This window comes from Talaromyces proteolyticus (assembly GCF_021365285.1).
Source record: "Talaromyces proteolyticus strain PMI_201 chromosome Unknown BGW36scaffold_3, whole genome shotgun sequence".
In the NCBI taxonomy this organism is placed as follows: Eukaryota; Fungi; Ascomycota; class Eurotiomycetes; order Eurotiales; family Trichocomaceae; genus Talaromyces; species Talaromyces proteolyticus.
The window spans coordinates 1,987,832-2,012,498 of NW_025764279.1; the positions used below are offsets into that span (position 1 = coordinate 1,987,832).

The 24,667-nt window shown below is 47.6% G+C and overlaps 12 protein-coding genes across 12 annotated transcripts; 6 read left to right on the forward strand and 6 right to left on the reverse strand.

Annotated features, from left to right (window-relative positions):
• The first annotated feature begins 79 nt into the window (after positions 1-79).
• BGW36DRAFT_113445 (alkaline phosphatase family protein) lies at positions 80-2,343 on the forward strand. The gene is made up of 3 exons (XM_046209247.1): positions 80-262; positions 324-429; positions 501-2,343. Exons 1-3 carry the CDS (start codon positions 185-187, stop codon positions 2,231-2,233), a joined length of 1,917 nt encoding a protein of 638 aa, XP_046075599.1. The 5' UTR covers positions 80-184; the 3' UTR covers positions 2,234-2,343.
• A 110-nt stretch (positions 2,344-2,453) lies between these two features.
• Positions 2,454-4,199, reverse strand: BGW36DRAFT_336635 (signal recognition particle protein SRP54; the record flags this gene model as incomplete). Its single annotated transcript, XM_046212968.1, has 2 exons — positions 4,031-4,199; positions 2,454-3,977 (listed from the first exon to the last, which is right to left on the reverse strand). Exons 1-2 carry the CDS (start codon positions 4,106-4,108, stop codon positions 2,454-2,456), a joined length of 1,602 nt encoding a protein of 533 aa, XP_046075600.1. The 5' UTR covers positions 4,109-4,199.
• A 207-nt stretch (positions 4,200-4,406) lies between these two features.
• BGW36DRAFT_356355 (DUF1665 domain protein) lies at positions 4,407-5,306 on the forward strand (the record flags this gene model as incomplete). Its single annotated transcript, XM_046213762.1, has 1 exon — positions 4,407-5,306. The coding sequence occupies one exon, from the start codon at positions 4,407-4,409 to the stop codon at positions 5,304-5,306; it is 900 nt and encodes a 299-aa protein (XP_046075601.1).
• A 96-nt stretch (positions 5,307-5,402) lies between these two features.
• BGW36DRAFT_113422 (2Fe-2S iron-sulfur cluster binding domain protein) lies at positions 5,403-6,342 on the reverse strand. Its single transcript, XM_046209246.1, has 3 exons — positions 5,954-6,342; positions 5,801-5,907; positions 5,403-5,731 (listed from the first exon to the last, which is right to left on the reverse strand). Exons 1-3 carry the CDS (start codon positions 6,193-6,195, stop codon positions 5,499-5,501), a joined length of 582 nt encoding a protein of 193 aa, XP_046075602.1. The 5' UTR covers positions 6,196-6,342; the 3' UTR covers positions 5,403-5,498.
• A 135-nt stretch (positions 6,343-6,477) lies between these two features.
• On the forward strand, positions 6,478-8,030 carry BGW36DRAFT_394921 (putative mitochondrial fusion protein; the record flags this gene model as incomplete). The annotated part of the gene is made up of 2 exons (XM_046217975.1): positions 6,478-6,867; positions 6,915-8,030. The coding sequence occupies 2 exons, from the start codon at positions 6,478-6,480 to the stop codon at positions 8,028-8,030; spliced, it is 1,506 nt and encodes a 501-aa protein (XP_046075603.1).
• A 570-nt stretch (positions 8,031-8,600) lies between these two features.
• BGW36DRAFT_405053 (fungal-specific transcription factor domain-containing protein) lies at positions 8,601-11,093 on the reverse strand. The gene is made up of 4 exons (XM_046218950.1): positions 10,723-11,093; positions 10,551-10,656; positions 9,850-10,496; positions 8,601-9,782 (listed from the first exon to the last, which is right to left on the reverse strand). The coding sequence occupies exons 1-4, from the start codon at positions 11,034-11,036 to the stop codon at positions 8,681-8,683; spliced, it is 2,169 nt and encodes a 722-aa protein (XP_046075604.1). The 5' UTR covers positions 11,037-11,093; the 3' UTR covers positions 8,601-8,680.
• Positions 11,094-13,262: 2,169 nt separating this feature from the next.
• BGW36DRAFT_445819 (uncharacterized protein) lies at positions 13,263-14,354 on the forward strand (the record flags this gene model as incomplete). Its single annotated transcript, XM_046221691.1, has 1 exon — positions 13,263-14,354. One exon carries the CDS (start codon positions 13,263-13,265, stop codon positions 14,190-14,192), a length of 930 nt encoding a protein of 309 aa, XP_046075605.1. The 3' UTR covers positions 14,193-14,354.
• Positions 14,355-14,964: 610 nt separating this feature from the next.
• BGW36DRAFT_372456 (uncharacterized protein) lies at positions 14,965-16,280 on the reverse strand. Its single transcript, XM_046215478.1, has 4 exons — positions 16,156-16,280; positions 16,027-16,109; positions 15,227-15,955; positions 14,965-15,177 (listed from the first exon to the last, which is right to left on the reverse strand). The coding sequence occupies exons 1-4, from the start codon at positions 16,196-16,198 to the stop codon at positions 15,034-15,036; spliced, it is 999 nt and encodes a 332-aa protein (XP_046075606.1). The 5' UTR covers positions 16,199-16,280; the 3' UTR covers positions 14,965-15,033.
• Positions 16,281-16,927: 647 nt separating this feature from the next.
• Positions 16,928-19,129, reverse strand: BGW36DRAFT_394924 (major facilitator superfamily domain-containing protein; the record flags this gene model as incomplete). The annotated part of the gene is made up of 14 exons (XM_046217976.1): positions 16,928-17,186; positions 17,269-17,339; positions 17,389-17,512; positions 17,563-17,653; positions 17,709-17,816; positions 17,889-17,940; positions 18,010-18,063; positions 18,119-18,278; positions 18,334-18,404; positions 18,457-18,510; positions 18,570-18,651; positions 18,715-18,794; positions 18,855-18,961; positions 19,117-19,129. The coding sequence occupies 14 exons, from the start codon at positions 19,127-19,129 to the stop codon at positions 16,928-16,930; spliced, it is 1,326 nt and encodes a 441-aa protein (XP_046075607.1).
• Positions 19,130-20,125: 996 nt separating this feature from the next.
• On the forward strand, positions 20,126-21,325 carry BGW36DRAFT_372459 (uncharacterized protein). The gene has a single exon (XM_046215479.1). It carries the CDS (start codon positions 20,288-20,290, stop codon positions 21,146-21,148), a length of 861 nt encoding a protein of 286 aa, XP_046075608.1. The 5' UTR covers positions 20,126-20,287; the 3' UTR covers positions 21,149-21,325.
• Positions 21,326-21,890: 565 nt separating this feature from the next.
• BGW36DRAFT_290904 (ankyrin repeat-containing domain protein) lies at positions 21,891-22,616 on the forward strand (the record flags this gene model as incomplete). Its single annotated transcript, XM_046210802.1, has 2 exons — positions 21,891-22,113; positions 22,180-22,616. Coding segments are annotated over 2 exons (660 nt in total), but the record flags the coding sequence as incomplete, so codon positions are not given.
• Positions 22,617-22,790: 174 nt separating this feature from the next.
• Positions 22,791-24,509, reverse strand: BGW36DRAFT_356364 (putative ceramide glucosyltransferase; the record flags this gene model as incomplete). The annotated part of the gene is made up of 2 exons (XM_046213763.1): positions 22,791-24,291; positions 24,352-24,509. The coding sequence occupies 2 exons, from the start codon at positions 24,507-24,509 to the stop codon at positions 22,791-22,793; spliced, it is 1,659 nt and encodes a 552-aa protein (XP_046075610.1).
• Positions 24,510-24,667: the final 158 nt, after the last annotated feature.

Genomic DNA, 24,667 nt, shown 5'->3' on the forward strand with positions numbered 1-24,667 from the left:
CCGGACTAAGGAAGGGAGTTTGTAGTATATTAAGTGGAGCCTACCGACGTCATCCCGAGCTTTCTCCTGCCAGCTCCGACAATTTGATACCTTCACTTCACTCCATGCTCCATGCCCCAGCTTAATTCTCCTCATACACAGAATTTATCAATTGATATTCGGTCTCCAGATTAATGACGCTGTCATGACTTTCTGGCTCGCTGCAGCGACGACTCTCAGCTCGGTGTTCATTCGGATCGCAAGCTTCGTTTTTCTTCGATGGGTTGGCTTACACTGCTCTCCTTGATACATAAGAAGTTGTGGTTTTCTGACAAATGCTGCAGATTCCAGGTGGCTTGATTGCTCCAATAATACTCACAGCCAGTGGTATTTATCTCTCGTCGACCTTTCTTTTACTTGGACCAGCGTCTCGGCAGCCTGCCGTTCAAGGTAAACAAACAGGTAGGACCTTTCTATGAGATTACATGCTCAACATACTAAGACCTTTGCTATAAATCCAGACTCAAAACTATCTGCAAATAAGCAAAATGTACAAAAGCCAAGTCGAAGTATAGCGCCATGGAAAACGCTCTTACTGGGTAGACCTTCGGCGGCCAACGCATTCACGACCATTATCACCATCCTGATCAACCTCCTCTTAACTGCGCTTACATTGGACTTTCTCCTCCGGGCCAGAGTTTTCTATCCCACAGAGGACCTCGCGTTCTCCCGGATCGGCTATGTGTCCCCCACAACAGCCAACTTGCTCGTTCGAGAGCCTTATGGCGACAACTTCCCTGTGTCGATAAAGTACCAAGAGGCATCTAAATCTGAGACAGGAGCTTGGACCGAAGAAGGAAAGATTTACCAGCTTAATGCCAAATCCGATTACACCTACCCGGTGGTTTTGAAAAACCTCAAGCCGTCGATCCAATATCGCTATGCGCTCTCCAACAACCACACTGGTTTATTCACTACGGCGCCACTACCGGGGACGCAATCGGCTAATAGATTGACCTTCCTCACATCCAGCTGCATCAAACCTAACTTTCCTTATAACCCCTTCTCTCATCCTTTACGTATCCCGGGCATTGAGCAGGTCTCAGAGGCAATCAAGAAACTTCCCTCTCTCTCCCGTCCCTCCTTTATGCTCTTTCTAGGTGACTTTATCTATATCGATGTTCCTCTACGGTATGGATCTTCTGTCGAGGAGTATCGCAGCGAGTACCGCCGTGTATATTCCTCACCGAGCTGGTACGAGCCTGAGGACGAGCGCCCAATCGACCTGCCATGGATCCATACTCTTGATGATCACGAGATTGCCAATGACTGGGCTAAAGGAAACACCTCACACCCATACCCAGAAGCAGTCGACCCCTACGCCTTGTACCATGTCAGCGTCAACCCTCCCATCCCGCCAACACCATACGCCGCACCAGAGAACACTACTTATTTCTCCTTCATCCAAGGCCCCGCCTCCATCTTCATGCTGGACACCCGTACATACCGCACAACACCAGGCCTCTCCAACTCCACCATCCTCGGCCATGCCCAACTAAACTCCCTCCTCGCCTATCTCGCCCGCCCCGAACCCGCCGACGTAAAATGGAAGATCGTAGCCTCTAGCGTCCCCTTCACCAAAAACTGGCACATCGGCACCCAAGACACCTGGGGCGGGTTCCTCCTCGAACGGCAAACTGTGTACGAGGCGATGTGGCGTGCTGAAAAAGAACTAGGCGTGCGCATTATTCTACTAAGCGGTGATCGTCACGAATTCGGCGCCACGAGATTCCCCGACCCTGCTTACCAGCTCAGCCCCAGCGAGCTTGCGCCAGGTACACCAGGCCAGGGAATTCACGAATTCAGTGTCGGGCCCTTGAACATGTTCTACCTACCCATCCGAACATACCGACAGACCGACAGCGAGGATGTCATGGTCAAATACGCACCAGACGGGAATGTGAAATTCGGGCAAATTGATATTGGCGTGTACGATGATTCCAACATTATTAACGAGAATAATAAAGGCCCGCATTCGGTGCTCACGTATACTCTTCATGTCGACGGAAATGTTGTTTGGAAGTATCAATTGGCTATCCCATTGCATGCCCCTGAGGTTGGGCGTCTGCCGCCTGGAAGGGTCTTGGTGGATGACATCCATTTGAAAGGATGGGGGTTGCAAGAGTTTATCGGGCTGTTGGAGGAGAAGGTTGGTGTTTTGAGAGATAAACTTCTGCCTTTTGTCAAACGTTGAGAAGGAAATTTATTACCTGTGACTAGGTTTGGATTATCTCAAATGTTAGATAAGTTAGAGCTTGGATACAAATTTACATTTTATTGCTGTTATCCAAGTATGCGTCGTATCAATCTGACACGCCAACAACGCCAGCCAACTGAGGTCTTATTACCCTATGCATGAACGACCCAAGTCATAAGTACATTACCAACTCAATCCAAAGATAACATTTGAATAATCATCGGCCTCGTCCTCTGCCTCCACCACCACCACCACCACCACCACCCCCTCCCATAAGCCCACTCATCTGGCTCATCATACTCTGCAAATCCATGCCACCCATACCAGGCATTCCTCCAGCGCCTCCCTGGCCTTGCAACATCTGCATCATCTTCGCCATATCACTCATACCCGGCATGCCTCCCGCGGCACCGGCGCCGCCCATCGACTGCATGCGCTTCTGCATCGCCGCCATCTGCTGCTCCTTATTCCCGCCCTTGAGCATATTCTGCGCGCGCTGCATCTGCTTGCGCTGGCCACCGACTTTCTTCGCCATGCCAGACATCATGCGATGCTGGGAGAGCAGATCCTCGACTTCGCGCACCGTCGTGCCACTGCCACACGCAATGCGCACGATTCGGCTGGGCTGGTCGACGAACATTTTCCCATCGCTATCGAGTTCGGCCGCAGTCATGCTGTCGAAAATGTAAATCATGCGACGCAGCTTCATAGTTCCGTCTTCATCGTCCAGGCCCGCTGTGATGTTGGACAGACCGGGAATCATGCCAGAAAGTTTCGACAATGGGCCCATCTTCATAATCGATGTTATATTCTCACGGAAATCGCGTATTGTGTAGATCCCCGCAGTGATGTGTTTGTATGCCTCCTTGGCGCCTGCCGAGTCCTTGGTCACGGCCTGCACATGCTCGACCAACCCAGCCATATCACCCATTCCCAGCAGTTTCTGAATAAACGCCTTGGGCTCAAACCGTTCCAGATCCATCATATGCTCACCCGTACCCAAAAAGATAATCGGCGTATGCGTCGCAGCAACGGCCGAAATGGCACCACCGCCAGCCGCATGCCCGTCCGTTTTTGTGATAATAATCGCACCGAAATCTGCCGTCGCTTTGAACGCCGATGACTGCGCCTCTGCGGCCTGGCCGATTGTGCTGTCGAGCACGAGAATGGTCTGGTCTGGCGTGACAGCCGCTTGGATTTGTGTCATTTCCTCGAATAAATCTTCTTCTTGCTTGTGGCGACCACTCGTGTCGACGATGATCACGTCAAACCGCTCCTTTTTGAATTGCGCGACGCCTTCGGCGGCGACGACCACGGGGTCCGTCTGCGTCAGGCTGCCGTAGTAAGGGATCTTGGCTTTGATGGCATTCTGTTTCAGCTGATCGAAAGCGCCGGCGCGGAAGGTGTCTGCGCAGACGAGCGCGGTCTTGAAGCCTCGCATTTGGTAGTGTCGAGCGAGCTTCGTGCATGTCGTTGTCTTGCCAGCACCTTGGAGCCCCACGAACATGATCACATTGACACGGCCCTTTTTCGGTCTGAATGGTTCGGCGTGCGGGTTGACGAGCGCGACGAGTTCATCAAAGACGGCTTTTTGGATCAGACGTTTCTTGTTGACGGCAGTGGGAAGGGAGGAGAAGTTGACACTAGATTTGATAGATTTGCGCAGGTTCTGCACTAATCGAACGTTGACGTCTGCGGATAAGAGTGCAGCGCAGATTTCTTTTATCATATCATCAAAGGCCTGGAATTTATCAGTAAATTTTATATTCATGGAAATTGGGGAAAGACACGAACCTTTTCGTCTAACGTGGCGGACCTTGTGAGGTCACTGACGGCGGCATTGATGCGCCGCCCCAAGTCTTGAAGGACCATATTAACTGGTCTCAGCTAGATTTATCTCTGTCCAGCTAAATTTATTCTCTGTCCAGTGGCAGGTCGTGGCTGAGTTGGAATAAGTGTGATGGGTTGAATAAGTGTCTGGAGTCTTGGTGGGATGCACGGATGTGGCAAGTACAGATTGCGGAGGCTCGGCCAATCGGAGCAGACTACGCGATCCGCTCACTTTGGTCGAAAAAATAATTCAATAGTCAAAGTGCTTCCGCTGCTACATTTACAACTTCCATCTGTATAAGGCAGGAACTTGCAAAGACACGGATCAGCAGCTATTGCAATGGGTGTTACCTCAGCGTCGAAGAAGAGAAAGGTCCATGAGGGGATGGCTGGAAGGGTCCAGCCAAAAAAGAAGTTCAGAAAGCAAGCCGCATACCACAGCAGCTCCGAAGACGAGAACGAGAACGAGAATGGCAATGATGACTTCACTCCTGTAAATCTGCTCGACTCGGACGCAGAACAAGAGACATCTACAACTCCAAATATCAAAGGCAAAACCTCCAAGCAAACACCAGCAATAAAACCGTCAAAAAGGGCAGAACAAGATGAGCGTGACGATAAACTCGACGAAAAAGACAACTCAGAGGTGGATTCTGATTCAGAGGCAAATGACGACAGCGACGAGGGTATAACAGATGCCGAAGACGAGTTTCCCGTCGACGAAGAAGGCGAAAATAACCAAAAAATAAAGAAAGTCCCGAAACGTCACGACCCGTCCGTCTTCTCTACATCCATTTCAAAAATTCTATCCACCAAACTATCCACTTCAGCGCGCGCAGATCCAGTCCTGTCTCGAAGCAAAACTGCCGCGCAGGCGTCATCTGAGCTTGCGAACGAGCGACTTGATCAGCGTGTACGCGCAAAGCTGCGTGCTGAGAAGAAAGAAGAGAAGGAACGGGGTCGGGTTCGTGATGTTCTTGGTATTGAGCGTGGACAGGCTGGTGATACGGCAGAGGAGGAGAAGAGATTACGGAAAGTCGCACAGCGTGGTGTTGTCAAACTATTCAATGCTGTTCGTGCAGCCCAGGTTCGTGGTGAAGAGGCTGCTCGAGAGGAGCAGAAAAAGGGGACTATTGGGATGGAAGAGAGAAAGAAGGCAGCGAATGAGGTTAGCAAACAAAGCTTTCTGGAGCTTATCAATGGGAAGAAAGGAGGATCATTGAACATCGAAGAAGCTTGATATTACGTTCTGGTTCTGCATAGTTTAGGCGCCTGGAGTGGATTGTTTCCTCAAAAGTGCTGGTATATTGTTGAAGTGCGCAGTACAAGCGCAAGTTTTTGGTCTATTTATACAAATCGCTGATAAGCCATTACCAGAGTAGAGAGCTGAACTGAAACTTCAAGTAAATAGTACAGAATATGCTGCGTATTTTCATTTCTTGTCGGTGAAATCGCTCGCCTGCATGTTTCTTGTCATAGACGGTAGCTTCACCACCAGACCGTCCAGGTCCTTGGTCATTTTCACTTGACATCCCAGGCGCGATGTCTCGGTCAAGCCAAAGGCGAGATCTAGCATATCGTTTTCGTCGTCATCGGGCTCAGGCATTCGGTCGTAGAGGTTGGGGTCTTCGACAATAACGTGGCAGGTCGAGCATGCGCAAGATCCTCCACAGGCACCTACAATCATCAGTCGATCTATCCATGGATAATTCCAATATTGATGTGATTTCTCACCCTCCATTTCCAGGTCATTAGCCTGCGCAATATCCAGCAAATTGTCGCCTTCCGACACCTGGAAGTCGTATTTCTCGCCGTCCTTGTCAATGAACGTCACGTTTATTCTGTCCCAGTCAGCCAAGGAATTACAAACGCGGGCATTGGACTCACTCCTCGCCAGGTCGTGGCGGAGTGATGTGGCCATGTGCAGCGGCGGAAGTCACGGAGAACCGTCGCCGGGATCGCACGAAGCTCTGAAGTTGCGTGTTCCTCGGTAGCCCTTGTCTGGAATTTGTAGCTTGTCTTTGCAAGGCGTGCCCGTTGAAATTTCGTCGCAGGGCAAGCCGGTTGACCGAGCTTATCCTTGCTCCGGCCAGCCGAAGCTGTTGGCCAGTCTCCTTCCAGAAGAGCATTGTAACACAATATCAAGACAGGAGTAGCTGGTAGAGATATCGTACTCCCATCCAAGCGAACGCAACAGACACGAAAGAATGCGGATATAAGACGAAAGGTGTGGTTCGGGGTTAATTACCAGGTGGAGCAGGGAAGAGCGGCGTCATGTTTTTTTCGGCGCTATGATTAAGCTTCGGGCGGCAATTACTCTCCATCTTTAACGACACTTCTCTAGAGTCTACACTCTACCCTCCTATTCTCAACCTGCGACTGCTCTGATATCAGCACATTCTGACAGAGAAATGGCTTCGCAGCAGGAGGGACCCAACCCCTTTCGCCCATACTACGTACCCTCCATCGGCCTGTCTCCCACCGACAGTATCACCGCCTCTTCCGCCGCCCATATCACGTCGAATGCATCGTCGAGAATAACGATCGGCCGCTCAACACGAGACCTGTTATCGGATTTAGATTACAGCAACTATCTCGAGTCATCTCCTTCGGTGGCAGAATGGTTCAAGGATCTGCTCGACCGTGCGGTATGGAAGTATTCGAGTGTATTGATCGCGCAGCCATTCGATGTCGCGAAGACTATCCTCCAGATATATGTCGTGCCCAGCGACGAGCAGAGTCAAGTCATACTCGATGAACAACGTAGCCAGAGTCACCATTTCGAAGATATTTCCGATCAGGTTTGTGCTGGACCAGTGTAGTTGTACTATTATATTAATTATCTTAGGACTCCCAATCTTCCGATGACGAAAGTACCTACTTCACCTCTACTGCTCCCACTACGCCCTCTCCTTCAACTCCAAGATCTCGAAAATTACGCGCTCGTGTCCCAAGCCGTACCGGCTATATCCAGCCGCCTGCCGCCCCGAAACACCGTCTACATATCAAGAACGCCTCCTCGTTAACGGAAGTGATTTCACAGCTATGGTCGACAAGTGGACCGACATCGGTGTGGAAAGCGTCAAATGCTACATTCATATACTCGCTACTCCTTCCCACGCTCAATACATTTATTCGAAGTCTTTTGTCTGCAATTCTCGGCCTGCCAGAAATCGGAGTGGCAACGTCTGCTTCGGAGGATATCTTGACTGCAGCGTCTCCAAGCACGACAATTATTCTGAGCTTCATTTCCTCTGCTCTGTCCGCGGTAGTGCTTTCGCCAATTGACACCGCTCGCACATTTCTTATTGCTACACCTCTCACCCATGGCCCACGCTCGCTTCTTCGAGCAATCCGCCTTCTCCCGACTCCAAATTATTCCATCCCCGTGCACCTAATACCGATCACCATCCTCCACTCCAGTCTCCCGAACCTCCTCGCCATGAGCACACCTCTGGTCCTCAAAAACTATCTTGCCGTCGACCCTGTCCTGAACCCATCGACCTGGAGTTTCTTCTCCTTCGTCTCAACTGGCTTAGAACTAGGCGTGCGATTCCCACTGGAAACGGTCCTTCGCCGAGCCCAAATCGCCACCTTCACATCCCCCGCTCTCCGTCAGAAGAACCGTACGAATCGCGATCCAAAATCCAAGGCCGTGATTGGCACCAACACAGACGAAGCCGAAATCGAAACCATTATCCCAACGCCCAAAACCTACAGAGGTATTATTGGCACGATGTGGGGGATTGTCTACGAGGAAGGCCTGGCTCCTGCAGAACTCGGCGGGATACCGGGAAATCCAACAACTCAACGACGACGCAAACCAGGACAGGGCGTCAAGGGTCTCTACCGTGGTTGGAGAATCGGTATGTGGGGGTTGGCTGGGATCTGGGGAGCAGGTTTCCTCGGTGCTAGTATGGGTGGTGAAGAGGAGGGATATCGCAGTGAGATCCGGCGGTTCTAACTCACGTTATATAGACACATACACATACATACGGGGGTGTTAATACGCGTTGTACATTGGCGAACGGGCTACGATGGCGTTTGGGTTCAACATATACCATGGCGAATGATTCTTTCCTAATTACTTACATATCATAATCTAATCTCACCTCACCCACTCTGGAACAGACTGAAATATTATCTTCTTGTACGATGCATTTCTCAGCAGGTATATCTACCTATTCAATGCCATAGATATTTGGACGAATTGATGAACAACATAACATTGAAGCTGTATTTGCCTAAGCTAAGAATTAAGACAGTTAAAAAAGACTTAAAGATAAAAATTCTAAACTGTAATTATGAATGACATGGCTGAGATTTTAAAAATAGAATAAAAGTGTAATATGACATACCAATGGTTCAACATTGTAGAACTCAAGCAATTCTTCATCAATGTTGATGAGATTTAGTTTAAACTGAATTGCGCAATTGCATATAAGCGTCAGAACCTTTGGTGTTTACTACCCGTTTCAATGTAATAGAAGCGATGAGAGACTGCGATTACAGCGAGTCCAAGGTTCCCGCGTGCGAGGCTTACGGCATAATCACATAAAGGATGGGAAAATATGAATTTTGATACGAAAAGATTGCAAAAAAAAAAAAAAATAGCTAGGTCATAATGGGAAAGTCGTCGCCTAACAGAAATTGGGAAAGAAGAGGATCCGGAATCTCGATAGGGTCCTGTGAAAGCAATTGGCCGTGGAGTTTGTTTGAAAGGTTCCATGCTCTTTCTGCTGCTTCACTATGCGAAGACATATTCTGTAACCAGTCAAGAGACTTTTTGAGACGAATAATAGCGGTTTTGTTGATGTCTTCGTTTCCATCCTTCAATTGGACAGACATCTTGAGCAAAAGAACTGCCGTGGCCTGCATCAAATAATGTAGAACACACCACCACGGTGATGTCTCATTAATCCAACGCATATCGGGTTTCTCGGGTAGCACGTCGAGCATATCGCAAGCCGAATTAACGCAAAGCGTAGCAAATATGTGAAGACTAGTTGAAGCATTCTCGTTATTTAGCGCCTGAAAACGGTGAAGAGCAGGCCAGCTGTAGATTATTTTGGCGCTATAAAATAGAAATGCTAAACTTACCCTTTGCCTTTCAAATAAAGGAGATGAATTATCTTCCATGAATCTGAACTCAACTGGAAGCTTTGAATACCAGACATTAGCCTCCGTGTCAAGAACATGCATTTGAGCTTCATTTTGAGTCCAAGAGTTTTGAGCGTTTCCCAGAGCATAGAGAGTATGAAGTGTTTTTCGCATGTTCGCAGTCAAGGTAATAAATTGGGTGAAATATAATGATATATTAGGCATCGTTGACGCAGCTATCCTTGCAGCTGATTCGCAAGTCGAATTTTTGGCAGAACCTCTATTTGGTTCTTGGCAATCACTATCACCAAGGCTAAATCCAAGTATGGCAAGGCAGCAGACACGCAATGCGTTGTTATTGAGTAGAGAGGTTGCATGTGGTCCTTGGAAGTCTTCTTCGGGAAACGGTATAGGTAACGGAGTAGAGCAGAACTTGTTAGTGGCACTAACTGGGCGACCAGTAATGATGCATAATGTGGTCTCGAATGTGTAAAGAGACCACCAAACGCGGTATCTGATCTCTTTTGATGTGGGAGAAATGTCTTTGCTCTCCGACCGCATGTGAAGCCCCATTGCGTAGGCAGAGTTGATCGCCAAACCGTATAATCTCCAAGATCTATTGCATGACTCTTAGCATTTATCCCATGTTTGCTTGGTCTTATGTACCTGGACAAAACACATACCTGTTTGCCTGCTCCACGGTCAGTAGATAAAATGATATTAATCCTTCAATTTGCACTTGCTGAAGATCTGGGTTCAACAGCAAGGTATTCCCGCCCATGCCCAACATCCATGCTCGGGAGAAAAACTCCAAATGAGTATCATCAGTTACAAAGTTCTCGGAATTCCTACGAGAATGCTTTGCCGCAATGGCGAATACCAGGTTCAAGATTGCACGCCATTTTTTCTGTGGAATTGTGTCATTTTCATTGTAATACCTCGTATATTGTTGGGAAAACACTGTCTTGCTTAGTATCGGGAACGAGGGATGTACCAACCGGAAATAAATGCTCATAAGACGATCAGCAGTATGGCGAGCTGGACGATTAAGAGGATTTATATCGTCCTTTATTGAAATGTGGAGGTCATCGAGGAGATAGCTCACTGATGCAATGGAATCACTACTAGTATCCGACCTTGTAGAAGTCGAAGATTTACCAAGGTGTTTTTTCAAAGAGAGAATCCACGACCTGTCGGAGTACTGGCCTACATGGCCCGTAGCTTGGGAAAGCTCTTCACGGTTATAATCTTCGTCCGTGTAGTCTGCTATTCCCGGAGAAGAAGAGGGATCTCCTTGTGCTGTGTAATTGAGCTTTTCTCCAAGGCCCCACTCACGAGTTGTTAACTTAGAAAACAACAGGGGAATATAATCCACGCAACTTACTTGGCTGCCGTCTAGCTTGTCCTGCAATCTCTTGTCCAAATGTGGATATATCTCAGCCAAGAGTGATTCTTGTATTTGCAAACGGTGATGTAGGTCGTTGAGTTCCCTATAATCCTGAACTTCAGCAAAGCCACAGGAATGAATCATACAACAACAGACATGTTGGACCTACATTGTCATCTTTTCTTGTTTGTTTGGTCCGTACACACAAGTTAAACCGAAAGTCATGCATCGTTCACAAAAAGGCTGCTCCCCACTACATTTTGTTTTTGAATTTTTGCACTCGCTGCATGCACGTCTGGCCCTTTGACGGGTAGATGTCGAATCGCTGTTTGGCGGATCATTGCTCTGCTGTCGGGGTATTGGAACCTTGAGTGGTACTGAAGGATTAGTGGGAACAGAAAGCGTCGACGAAGATATTCCGGTATACGAAGAGGTCTTGGCACACGCGTCAGGAGTCACTGAAGCTTTTCTCTTCTCTCCCATGATAAAGTTGCTATGTGTATGATGTCACGGCAAGAGCAAGTGCGGGGAATCATCCTGGCCTTGTGGGGTTTGTTATGCATACGTCTGTGGGGCAGTCTGCCGTCATATTATGTTGCAATAATATCCAAGTACAGCACGGTGATGATTAGGATCTTGTTGAGGCTGTCTTTAATACTGTTCTGCCCTTAAATCAATTTCCATTAAAGGAAATTAAGAGGTTCATTTAACTTGTGGACATCACAGTCCGTTAAGCATTATATACTAATGACGCTTAGCGCGTAAAATATAGAAGAAGTCTCCAGGATGATATTAATATGGATAGAGGATTGTAGGTGCCTGACGTTCACTTGTTAACTAATTACCCCACTACCGCTACCCACTTATCATTCCAATCGGCTGTATTCCTTATACTAAAGGCTTTTCCCCGTAACTTTTAACCTTGTGTGTTGAAATTCGTCTTAGGCTTCATTAAACGATAACATGTTGGTCATCACAAGGACGGATTTAATGGCCTGGGCTAGACCACTTTGCAGAGTTCAACCATTCGGTGTTAATCGCTATACGCCGTTCTAGCACAAATTTACAGCAGCACAGTAAAAGTTTCCAAAATACCCCATAATTATATACATGTAAAATTCTGCCATCTACTAGTACGATGGCACAATTTAATTACCTTACACTATGCGACACCTTTCAAGGGAGATGCTTTGCCACTTTAATCTAACGTATTTAGTCTCGCGAAAAGTAGGGAATGAAGGGTCACGACCATGTCGGCGGGAGTATTCGCTCGCTAAGCCTCTGCGCCAAAAGAATAGAATATTGAAGATGGCGAATCCTCAGCACTACTCACTTATGTAGTAAATGTTGCCAGAACCGTCACAGTCGGAAAATTTTTGCTATGCCACGGTATATTTATGTAAAATTCATACAGATGCACTAAACGAGATCCGCTCAGATGACTGATGACTACCTCTTCATCTAGTAATATGATCACCACCTTTCAAGAACCTTGGGAGATGGAAAGTCTCATTACACAATATCGTTCTAGAGTGCTTATTTTCTAAGACGTAATTCACCTAAGCCGAGATACCACTACTTGCTGATATCAAGATTCACAGCACTATCTAGCTCTGCTATTCTTCAAATTATATCACGACAAGAAAACGAGCATATGCCCAAGTTTCGAAGGACAGTAGTAGTGCCCCGCCTTGACTCCCATGGTGTTTCTCGTAGAGAGGAGTGACCCTGCTATGTATGATTTTCATTTTCCCTCATGTAATTATCGAGTACTATATTACTCTTGGAATGATCGCTTCGCCTCTCCTTCCTAAGGTTCCTTTCTTTGTACTACTAAGTACACAACAAAGAGTCAATGATGTAGTGACGCGCGGAATCTAGTCGTGTCGCATTCAATGTTGTTATTTATCCCTATGGGTTGACGCATTAGTTCATCATTCCATCCCCCATGAGAATATCCCCCATGAGAAAAAATTGATGAATGACGCTATGCTGTATTTTCGCTGACCATAATAACCATAATTCGAATTTACCCCTAGACTAAAAGGCGACACAGCAATTTTTCTGGCCTTAGATTTCGGTACACTAGCAGGGTTTATGTTAGCAAGCTACTTCAAGTTTCGACTATCATGCTAGCCGCATAGTTAGACAGCCTGAAACTGCACAGTGCCACATTTTCGTTCAAATTATTGTCTTATTCAGTAATCTAATCTTACTCAACTCCACTCTACAGCAACGGGGGAACTGTATGGTCGAAATTCGCACGCGGCTAAGACCCTTTTCCCAATACAGTATGTCGTCCCAAGCACATAAGTTATAGTCTATCCCAAACTAGATATCTCATTGGGTTGGCGTAGCCCTTATGCACCACGCCTTACAAGAAGCACACCTCGTGCCAACGCATAGTATTATCCCCGATTCCCCGCCCAAACTCCTAGGTCCAGTCTTCTTGGCCGGTCTAGATCCGCCCTAACATCACCACCACGTTGCGGCGTTGCCTAGCAGTAATGAACAGGGGAATCATTACTAGACTTATAACGCTAGCGCAATGATGGAAATGAACAGTTGATTTTTCTCAGAATCCAGTTTTCTGTGCTAATTAGTCAGAACCTGGATGTCAACGCACCGGAATTCGCGCCAGATTTGCAAATTCGTACAAACACCTATCCTTACATGCGTGTCAATATCAATTCATAACTCCCCGTCGACATGGCGCTGGCCATATGGTACATGTACATGTACATGTACCTGTGTTTTCACTTCGCCCTACAGGTTCACAGCATTTATTACTTTGTCAATCCTCCAAGTGAAGACATTCATGGGTTACCCGATCCCGTATATACCATCGGCGACATCCTGGAAATAAAATGGGGGTCTGATGGAACAGGTACCGAATTCAAATCATTTCAGCTGTGGCTAAATCAAGGTGATTATATTGGTAGATATGCTATCTCTCGTGAGCTTTTAGCGTTTCCCATTAGCAACGATCCACAGGCTGACAAGAGTTTAGAACTCGTCACCGCCGATGCGTGGTCATACAACTGGACCATCAAACTCAGCGGCTTCAATCTTAGCGATAGCAACGTGTTCTGGTTTGAATTCCCCAGCAGCGGGATCGACTCCGCCGGGCATGTAACCAACATCTTCTCCCATAATTTCAATTTAACGGAGCCGTCCACTACAACAGCCTCGAGGATATCTTCGACGACATCCTCGAAAACAACCCAAACCTCCGTGCTGACATCACGAACAACATCAATACCACCAGCCACCATTCCTATCAGCCGGACGACTACTACTTCCATCGCATCGACTGCAGCCTCCTCGGCTAGTACAGAACCCTCCTCATCTTCATCTTCATCTCCATCTTCTGGCGGGCTATCGACAGGTGCAAAGGCCGGAATCGGCGTTGCCATCCCTATTGCCGTCATTGCTGCCATCGCGGGTGGCCTCTTCTTTGCACGGCGGAAACAAAAGAAACAAAAGAATCCTGTTGAGGAACCGATGCAGGAGCAACCGGCGCGGGATTCGCTGCCATACATGTATGAGCTGTCAACTGACGCTCCTATCAGTGAACTACCGGGTAATTCGCCAAAATCACCCACTGAGCCGGTCGAGATGCCCGCAATCTCCAAATAAGAGCGCTGGGAGTTGTATATAATTTGTCTTGTACATATACCTCAAAAGTTTTGGAGATTGATGTCTGTTATATAGAATAATTGGGAGCTGCGTAATAATGATTTTCAAAATATCATTTTGGATGAGGAATGCATTGGTCGCGGAGATGTATTTTTCAATGGATATGTATTTTATTGGGAAAGCTGGGGTAGATTTACTTATCCTACTAATCTGTCTCGGTCATAGATCTTAGACTATTTTAGGGCTGCCAGCCTCCCAAGCTTGCTGTATATGGAGTATAAACTGCGGAAGTACATAACTATTAGAATTCATATTACTAGTTAGTAGTACGATATTTGCTGATAATATCAAAAGCCATGAATCTCCGTACCTGACCAATCAGCGGTCTAGCCAACAGAGGAGGGTCAGATATTTTGATACATCAATTGATATGTACATACTTGTAAATATTGAATGTTATGGGAGGCCTTTCTCATTATTTGAAAAAAGATGAGCTTGATGGTGAATCCGAGCGGCGATTTTTCAATTCATAGATACGCTATCACTCCTTCAATGTCGTCCGATTCGACGGAATGGACAATATTAACCTAATATACGTCTTTCACATCTAATTACGTGTACTTCCTCCTCATCTAAGCAAACTTGAGAATTTATCAGAATTTCTTCCTTCTACTCTCCACATTACATGTGTAAACTCAACCATTAGATAGACATACAGTCTATACTTACTTACCATTACTTTACATTTGTTTACCTAAATAAGGTGACATCATTGAGAGATTCGATGCATTGTATAGTCAATACAATATGTATTCATCTATCTGGCAGTATATTGTCTAGATCAGAGCTTGCTCTGCGCGCCCTCAGAATACAGAGACTTGGCCCTGTTCAGCGTCTCCGCAGCCTCCTTCTCAATACGCGAAATCAGCACTTGGCACGTCGGGATATCGTGAATCAAACCAATAACCTGGCCGGCAGTCCACACCTACACCAATCAGCAAATCAACCCACAGTTAGAAGGTAAGGGGACGTACACCAAAGTCAGGATCGCCGTTAATAAACACCTGCCTCCCGCGCTGCCCACTAACAAAGGGCGCAACCTCCTTAAACTCACCGGTCTGGCTCTCCTTCTCGATCTTCACCGCCTCATTCGTAACCTTATTCTTGAACAGCCTTGTCGTATTCTTCCACCTCCGCAGCACCAGCGCCGTATCCGTCTCCTGCGCCTTGACAATGGCTTCTTTGATATTATTATGAATCGGCGCTTCGATCGTGGCCATGAACCTTGTCCCCATATTGATCCCCTCCGCGCCTAGCGCCAACGCCGCCGCTAGACCCTGGCCATCTGCAAACCCGCCGGACGCAATAAACGGGATTTTAAGGTCCTGTCTCGCGCGGCTGAGGAGGATGAAATTGGTGATGTCGGTTTCGCCCACATGGCCGGCGCACTCGAAGCCGTCAATAGAGAGAAAATCGACGCCGAGCCGGATTGCCGCTTTGGCGTGCCGGATGGTCGTGCATTTGTGGAGGATGATCGTGTTGGCCTTTTTCAGTTGCTCAATTACGGGGCCAGGGCTGTTGCCTGCGGTTTCGACGATTTTGATGCCCTCTTCAATCACGACGCGTGCGTAGGCGGCATAGTCGGGGGGCACGAGGGCAGGGAGGAGCGTGATATTTACGCCGAAGGGACGTTTGGTGAGGGTTCGGCAGCGGCGGATTTCTTTGCGTAGGTCTTCCGGCGTGGGTTGCGTGAGGGCGGTTAACTGCGTTTATATTAGGCCTCGCAAGCATTCAAACTCCAGCCTAATGGGCTAGTCGATGAGGGAAGACGTACGATTCCGAGTCCACCGGCGTTGCTGACCGCTGATGCGAGCTCAGCGTAGCCAACCCATTGCATGCCGCCCTGGACAACGGGGACTGTTGGGTCAGTTGACGGGTAAACTTGAGATGAGAGGAGAGGTACCTGTGATGCCCAGTTTCCTGGTGAGGGCGGTGTTGAACGGCATGATATAGACACAACGATATATATATACAAGATAGATATAGATAGATATAAGTGGTATGTACGGATAAAGAATAGAGGAAGAGATATATAAGACATAACATTGAACCGTGTACTACCGCTAACCTCGGCTGGCTCTTTCTCCACACTGCACCTAGCCGAGCCCGACCTAGAGGTTATCCCCGCGTTCTCGGCCGTAAAGCCTCTTTCATATTATCCCTGGATGCATACTCTGCACTGCTACATATACTTATGAAGTTATGCTAACTGCTTGGTTCGTCAAGGCTCTCGCTGTTGCATATTAACCTATATTACCATATTACCATATTAATGGGTGGGTGAAGCCACTTGTCGGCATGTGACAGCTCTTTTCGATAAGCGATAGGCGATAACGGTCCTCGGCGGATTACAATATCAATCAGTACAGGAGGCCGACACAAATCCCAAGGAGATCATAGACAACGGTACATATATGGCTGTCAGCATTGTCGTAACGTGCTATTCATGGCGCCAGTGTATTTTTATCAATGTCATATTCGAAGCCACCTGTGGTGACAGCAAAAGTCCGCAATCACGACAGTAAGCGAAAAGGTTACTGGCTTAAGCAAACATAATACGTTAAAATCTATAAGTAGTAAGACAAAGTGGTATTTAATATATTTAGTATGTGCGTACTAAAGTACTCTAATATTGTTTGGTTTATAGCTTCTCTGTTGTCAACACCAACCTTCCGCTACGTATTCCTTTTTTTCTGCCATCTAAAGGCGAAGTGAATGCCAATCATAAGGAAGAAGACCATTACGGCAAAGCCAAGATACAACTTAGCCCCAATTCTCCAATGAGGTGCTTCAACAGCTGGATAGGCAGCGATTGGTATGAATGCATTACAGATGTAAGACATCACAGTTCCAGTCGCAAAGAGAACTGTACGTGCCTCGGGCTCGTCCTGCAGATGGATGGAGGCCCAGGCACAGAGAAGCATTGTAGATACACTGTTTATACCATTAGTGGGGTGACAGACGTTTGGTGAAACAAGCAGCTCCTGAGACGTACGCTCCGACGTAGTTCAAATACCAGCCAGCCATGTACGCATGTTCGTTGGCTGGCCGGACAATTAATATGGCCAACGATGTGATGTTGATAACCTAAGCCACAATTTAACATCAATCATCGACCGAAATATGTGATACTTACAGAATGAAGTAGCAGGAATGGTAAATGTTTACCAAAAAAGTCGCTGAACCCGCTGAATAGTATCTCACATACCAATTGGATCGCTTGGCCTATAATTGGTAGGTAATTAAGCATTCCCACGGAACTATCCCCTAGTTAGCAAATGTCAGGTATTCTGCCAGGAGTAGGACGGACTATTTAACGGTGCCATCCGGGTTCTTCAACGACTTAAGCCACAAATTATAGTAGTTTGAAGGAATGGTGTTTGCCCCAAATGTCCACGCAACTAAAGAGGTATTAGCTCATATATCTCAAAATGGAAAGCATTTGAAATGACACACTTGATATAGCCCAAACTTGCCAGAAGGTAAAGCAGCGCAGAAAACTCTTGATAGTGATGCCGGTTTGAGGCTTGCGGCCGACCCGGCGGCCACGAGCAAGCGCGATTTCTGCACCACCAGCTTTAGCCTATCATTTCGAAAAGGAAAAAAAAAACCATAGAGGAAGTAGTGGTGACCAACCAATATGTCGAGGCTTAAGATAAAATTTTGAGAGCGGATTTTGGCGTTCTGGCTGCAGGAAAAAACAACGTCAAGCTCGGAAACTCAGCAGTGCAATATTGTAGAGGCGCTTAGTACTTACGTATCCAGGCAAGATGAAGAATGCCGCCAGAGCAACCGCAATTGTGCATACTCCCTACTCTTCGTTAGAAAAAGATAAGAAACAGTCACCTTCTTACAGAAATATTTACGTTGATGAGAAAGGCCCATCTCCAACCGGAGCGTCCTAGAACGCCATTCAAGTTAGTTGCGAGAGCTCCCTGCATTGCGCCAGACAGCATCGCGCCAGTAGGCTGTGCGATGTTGTATATGCTCATTCTGAGTCCAATCTCATGTGGCAGGTACCATTGGCTAATATTCCAGTGAGTACGGGTTGTCTTCGAGGGTAGCAGAGCATTGGTTGTACCTGATCATTGTGAAGTACGCTGGCCAGGCAGTCCCTTCAAAAAAGCCAATGATGAAACGAAGTCCATAGACCTAGCAGTACAGTTAGCACATGCACGCCAGAGCAGTGATATGGTGAGAGTACCTGTTGATAATTCTTCGCCACAGACAAGCAGCAAGTTAAGATGCCCCAGATCAGCTATGGTGTGCATCAGTTACCTCCGCTATAACGAATCTATCATCTAGCTATTGACCTACCTCGCAGGTTGGCAACCATTTTGATGGCCCAAAGTGCGAAATAATTACACAAGAAGGGTAAAGCATAATGATGTATCCGGCACTACATGGTTATTAACATCAATATTCTCGGGGACAATGAGGAAGCGCTGCTAATTAAACTTGCCTGAAGAGCGTTGTAAAGTAGTTCAACTGATTACCGAAAAGAGACAAGTCCTCCTGCATGCCAGACACGTAGGCATTGTTCTGGAAACCCGGTTAGAATGTCGGAGAAGCTGACATTAATTGAGAAACAAAGGTACGAACAATATTCGTTTGATCGATATATTTGAACATGTATCCAAGAAATCCGATAGTGAGGAAGAAGAGGTCGAGGCGCCAAACAAACGCCCTTTCCTCACGTGGGTCAATCTCTTCAATTATATGATGCTGTAAGGCTCCAGGTGTGTTCAACTCATCGACGTCTAATACCGTTGTCGTGAGGCGGACATTTTTGTCTTCCATCTTAAGGACGAAAATAACAGTCAGATAAATTCAGCAATGCGACGAAAAAATATAGCCCGTGCACGACTTATATTCATGGCCAGTCCCAATCGACAGGGGATATAATTTGGTATTTAAATCATGCATGACGATGGTCATTATCTCTCCGATATCTGGATTGCATCAGGTCTAATGGTAAAGACGTGCTTACAATTCAGGCTGTTGATAGCTGCCTCTTAGCGTCATCCACGCTAAGATTAGTACAGGGTATGGAAGACAGAGTTAACGTGATTCGGCGCTGGTAGCTTTGTGACACCAATAAATTCTAATACAATAATACATTACGTGTGCAGCAGATATTGACATCCATCATTTAAATGTTGATAAAAGACGAATGTTACTCAGATACTTCTACGCAATATATTACATATGTACAGATTTAGGAAAGCTGCAAAGAGTCAGGGAAGTTATTAGTAATCCTATCGCGGAGGGTGTATAATATACACGTAGGTGTGGTTGAGAAGCCCGAATTTTTAAGATCACGACTATCGTCAATGATACATGTATGTAAGAAAAGAGACATGAGTGAACATGAGGTTATTAAGAACTTAAAGTATATTGGACATCTATGCAGCAAGTCTCAATGATACGTAATATTGCAAGGTTAAAAAGCTACAAGATTACTTAAAAGGATACCGAAGTTCATGAATGAAACCGGGTACACTTGGAGAAATCTATCGATTAATGATACCATACAAGGACAAGCCATCATCAGCGCGAAGAAGATAAAGACAAAATACAATATTGACCGTCGCTCCAAAGTAAGGAAAAATTAAATTATGCCCGAACAATAACAATTTGTCACATTCGTCCCAGTGACACAGAGATATGGTATGGAAAGACCCGTTCTGTCTGAACCAATTCATCATCCTCAACATATATTGCAGTACATAAGTACATTTCAATCACCAGATAGATGGAGGTAACTTGACATGAGAACGAACAAAAATAAAAAAGGCCAGTCCTTTACAGAAGAGAGCCGAAAGCGACACACGTACTCTGCTTCGATGGCAATGCATCAAAGAGGAGTATAGATCCCAAAACGGTTAGCGTCGTCGCGGAGACCAGTCACCAATCTGGATGCAAAATGTTGATTCGAAGTTCCATCGACCGCCACAACCCGATGCCCTCTGCGTTTGCAGGCACATACGCGTGCGATTTATCTTTTAGACGATTTGGAGTTCTACTAATACACAATGAGTGAGGGCGCGGCGTCGAGCGATTCGACTAACCGCCCTGCGACGACGACGACGACGACGACGATGCCACCCGCGCATTCGCATGCAGGCCCAGAGGAGGGAGAGCGAGAGAACGGTGAGAGGAAACAAAAAGGCGATGGTGTTGGCAATGTAGATCGTGACGAAGAGAAGGAGGAGGAGGAGGAAGAAGAAGAGGAGGGCGAGCTCTCTGCAGCGCCACCATTACCTGACGAGCCGCTCCCACCACTCCCTGACGAAGCGCCGCCTGGCGATTCCGAGGACGATGGCTGGGAACCTGTCTGGGACGGCAATGCACAGGCATACTATTTCTACAACCGGGTTACCGGAGTCTCGCAGTGGGAGAATCCACGCGTACCGGATGATGCATCTGGTACAAGGAAACAAAAAGAACCAATTCGCGGGACTGATACTAGCACTAGCACTGGCACTGTGACGGGAACGGGGACGGGGACTTTGGGCGGCTATAATCCTGCGATTCATGGCGATTACGACCCCACGGCTCCATACGCGCAGCAATACGAGCAAGACCCTCAAGCAGCCGGTGCAGGCTCGACAGAGGACGCATCGCAGCTCTACGCAGCCACTGGCGCTTTCAATCGGTTTACGGGAAAGTGGCAGGACACGTCGCTGACGCCGGAGAACTACAACGATGAGAACAAGTCGCGGCGGCAGATGAATGCCTATTTCGATGTTGATGCTGCTGCCAACAGCCATAATGGGCGGAGTCTCAAGGCCGAGCGCAGTGGGAAGAAGCTCACCAAGGCAGAAGTAAAAGCATTTCGTGAAAAGCGACGAGAGCGGAAGGAGGAGAAGCGTCGCGCTTGGCTGAGAGATTGACCTGTACCACTCTCTATATGCTATGTGGACTTGTTACTTCTTACTGTATGTTTCTTGTGGCGTTGAGGTTGGGCTGTATTGCATGGCAATGGAGTTGGAGTTATCGCTTTTTTGCATTAGAAGTCCACTACTTTCATATTCAATTATCACACAATTTAACCATTCAACCTATCTATATTTTATTGCAATTCGTTTATACACATAGTTACTAGTATGTAGTTCAAGTCACGTGGCGATAGCGATGTGCCCCTCCGCGATAGCCATATTTTTTCCAGTCCGCCAGATTCCACTATACGAACACTAGATCTCTTCTAATCCAATCCAATCATTCGAGTTAAAGGTACGTGCATGTTCATGTATTTATTTCCAGTTCTCATTTTCTTCTGAGCGAAAGAGGGGTGTCACCTTCAATGTTCTATCTGAAATATATGTTGATCTTTATCGGAGCTTCGATATATATCTTCTCTTACCAAATGACAATGAATTTGCAATGAATTTTATATGCCCAGCCAGCCAGGCTTCAATTGACAACAATAGATTTACAATTCCCTTCATGTTACATTCCCTCAGCATTAAAACACAAGCCGCAACATTGAAGCTAACATTAACAAAGAAACTCTCTGAACACCGCGCAATTCGGCCAACAAAGGGAACATTTTTTTTTGAAGACGAGGACCACAGCAATTCCTCGCGACACAATACTGGTTGACAACTATACAATGTCGACCTCCCACCCTACCAACCCCCCGCGCCTGTCCCCCTCTCCTTCGAAGCAATTGACGACCTCATCTACTCCGCGCGCCTCGGCGACATCCCCTCTCTCAAATCCGACATCACCAAATATAGCACAGAACATAACGTCCCGGCCTCCTCGATAATCCGGTCTGCGCTCGACACCGAGCCCGAAAGCGATGGCGGGACGGGCGCTTGCTTGCTCCATTGGCCGGCTGCGAATGGGAATGTTGGTGCGTCTCCCCTCCTACCTTACACCCAAATGTAGATATATCTATGTTTTGGCTAATGCTGGATAGAACTGTTAAACTATCTCCTCTCCGTTCTCGGCGAGGAGTCAACAGAATTAGCATCATTCCTGAATTATCGGAATTACACTGGCAACACGCCGCTGCATTGGGCGGCGTTGAATACGCATTTGGACTGCGTCAAGGCGCTTGTTGGAGCGGGCGCGGATATCGGAATTAAGAATGACGCGGGGCATGATGCGCTGTTTCTTGCGGAGCGGGCGGATTGGTCGGCGGACGATGATCAGGATGATGGTGATGAGGAGGAGGAGATTGAGGTGACCGCGAATGGGAATGGGAATGTGGATGGAGAGAAGAAGGAGGATGAAGCGCCGCCGACGAAAGCAAGGTTGGTGGTTGAGTGGCTTTTGGGCTGTGAGAAGGGCGCTGGGTTTGAGGCGCCGGTGGAGAGGAGGGATGGCGAGGGTGGTGAGGCGATGGAGGAGTAAGAGTAAAGATTGGATAGACGTTCGTGGATGCCGAATATACGTATTCACTGGTAATTATAGGGTTATAGTTTTTTATCATATCGGGCTATATACCAAGTCAAACCGGACGTAAACATGCTATGTACATAGTTTTATTGCACCATTGCCATGCCAAAAAAACGAGACGAGAAAGCGTTAATCAGTTCTAACCTTGTTTCCATTACTTTTAGTAGGACTCCCATTCGAATACGACGAGTCAACAACACGCAGCTCCTTGCCCGCTTCGCGCGCCTTCGTATCCCATAAAGACACCCGAAAAGCCCGATTCCGCCAGACAACCGTGGATCCGCCATAGACAGCCCAGAACCAGATGGGAAAGGCAAGGGATTCGCGGCCAATCCAAGCGGCGAGCCAGTGCGTAAACGGGCGACGAGTTTTTTCACTTTGCGGAGAAGGGCGCGCAAATGGGGGGGTGTGTGCGTCGATTTCGATTGTTGCGGAGGAGTGCAGTCTCAGGTATAATGTCCAGTCGATGAGACACCACAGTATAATACTCGAGGCCCAGAGCAGGAAGAATGAGGACCATGTACCTAGTTGCGAGCCGAGGGCTATACCGCGGTCGTCAAGCATCTTGGCGACGACGGTACTTATCCCGTATGCGCCGAAAGATGAGCATACAATGGATTCTGTCCCCGGCTCGACCAGCGTAGCTGCTAGAACGGTATACTTGCGCACACGCAGCCAGCGGACTCGACGCGCAATGTAGGCTTTGACACTCATGCTGGCGACGGGCTGAAAGGCGAGATCGCCGAAGACCATGGCGTGTTTGCCTAAGCGCACGCCAAGTTCGGCCTCTTCGCGTACTTTGTTCTTCCACAGCCAGTCGCCGATGATATGGTCCTCGCACAGATGGTCGGAAACATAGTCAATGCCGGGGTTTCGTGGCTGAGTATCACCCGGTTTCGGGACCGTCAGGTAGTCGAGATGGGACCGTCGGAACATATTAGATTTGCCCACGATACAAGGGGCTATCAGGACCGTATTGATGGCAGTGTACATTTTGGCATGTGACGAGGAGAGAAAAAGCTCCTCTAGCCTGCCTCCTCCAATTCCTAGCAAGGAATTTGTCTCGACCTTGTAGCTGGCGTTCCCATTCGCAAGCATCGGGCGAGCCTCGTCTGCCAGAGCGTCCTCGGCATCGACATCGACCGCGACAGGGAGATGATGCACGAATTTATATTTCCTGCCATCCTTCAAGTCATACCCGCAAAGCTTATCCACCATGCGCCCACACGCACCCTTTCCCACCCAGACATTGCAGTCAATGATCCACAACAGATCCCCCTTTGCCTCCCTATACGCGCGACTCATATTCCGTATCTTAGGGTTCGGCCCCAGGGGATACGAGCTGCCATCTTGCAGCAGCGGATCCTCTTCTTCGACAAGCACACGCACATCGCATGCCGCGAAGTCTTGCACGACCTTTTCGAGAATCGGGAATGCCGGATCCTTTCTTGTTGACACGCAGATATACACCGTCAGTTTGTCGCTAGGATAGTCTTGTCGCAACGTCGAAGCCAGACACTCGTACAGATACGGCTCAACGCCTTTGACTGGCCGCACCACCGTGACGTGCGGTGCATCAGACGAGGATGCGGATACGGACTTGCGCGGTGCATGCGAGTAGTACCGCCATCTGCGTGCGCCAAATTAGTTAGCTAGTTAGTCAATCAGGCGAGAAGAATGTAGGACGTACATTTGAAAATATCCCAAGGTACAAACTGCAACGACGAAAAGATACCAGATCAACCCGATCCATCCCAGGCTGTCAACGAGCCATGGAACGGAGAGGCAGGAAAAAGCCCCGGCGGCACGTTGCAAGACAACGACTGAGCCCAGCGGATTGGCCAGCATGGGCGGGACCGCAGACAAAGGGAATACACACACAAAACTGAAACTGTTGCTCGAAAAATGGAGGAGAAGAGAAGGGATGGTTGGTATAGTCGAGGGTGCATGCAGAAAAGGAAGAGCATAAAGTATTATTATAGAGGTGGAGCCAACCAATAATTGGT

Excerpts from the sequence above, each read along its gene's own strand:
- BGW36DRAFT_113445 (XM_046209247.1), top strand. The coding sequence starts at position 185 with ATGACTTTCTGGCTCGCTGCAGCGACGACTCTCAGCTCGGTGTTCATT. Across the intron at positions 263-323 it reads GCTTCGTTTTTCTTCGATGG|ATTCCAGGTGGCTTGATTGC; the intron begins GTTGGCTTACAC and ends CAAATGCTGCAG. Across the intron at positions 430-500 it reads TCGGCAGCCTGCCGTTCAAG|ACTCAAAACTATCTGCAAAT; the intron begins GTAAACAAACAG and ends CTATAAATCCAG.
- BGW36DRAFT_113422 (XM_046209246.1), bottom strand. The coding sequence starts at position 6,195 with ATGCTCTTCTGGAAGGAGACTGGCCAACAGCTTCGGCTGGCCGGAGCA. Across the intron at positions 5,908-5,953 it reads CCGCCACGACCTGGCGAGGA|AATAAACGTGACGTTCATTG; the intron begins GTGAGTCCAATG and ends TGACTGGGACAG. Across the intron at positions 5,732-5,800 it reads TAATGACCTGGAAATGGAGG|GATCTTGCGCATGCTCGACC; the intron begins GTGAGAAATCAC and ends GTGCCTGTGGAG.
- BGW36DRAFT_405053 (XM_046218950.1), bottom strand. The coding sequence starts at position 11,036 with ATGGGAGAGAAGAGAAAAGCTTCAGTGACTCCTGACGCGTGTGCCAAG. Across the intron at positions 10,497-10,550 it reads ACAAGCTAGACGGCAGCCAA|TGGGGCCTTGGAGAAAAGCT; the intron begins GTAAGTTGCGTG and ends ACAACTCGTGAG. Across the intron at positions 9,783-9,849 it reads ACCGTGGAGCAGGCAAACAG|ATCTTGGAGATTATACGGTT; the intron begins GTATGTGTTTTG and ends GTCATGCAATAG.
- BGW36DRAFT_372456 (XM_046215478.1), bottom strand. The coding sequence starts at position 16,198 with ATGCCGTTCAACACCGCCCTCACCAGGAAACTGGGCATCACAG. Across the intron at positions 16,110-16,155 it reads CAGGAAACTGGGCATCACAG|TCCCCGTTGTCCAGGGCGGC; the intron begins GTACCTCTCCTC and ends CTGACCCAACAG. Across the intron at positions 15,178-15,226 it reads ACGGCGATCCTGACTTTGGT|GTGTGGACTGCCGGCCAGGT; the intron begins GTACGTCCCCTT and ends TGATTGGTGTAG.
- BGW36DRAFT_372459 (XM_046215479.1), top strand. The coding sequence starts at position 20,288 with ATGAGTGAGGGCGCGGCGTCGAGCGATTCGACTAACCGCCCTGCGACG.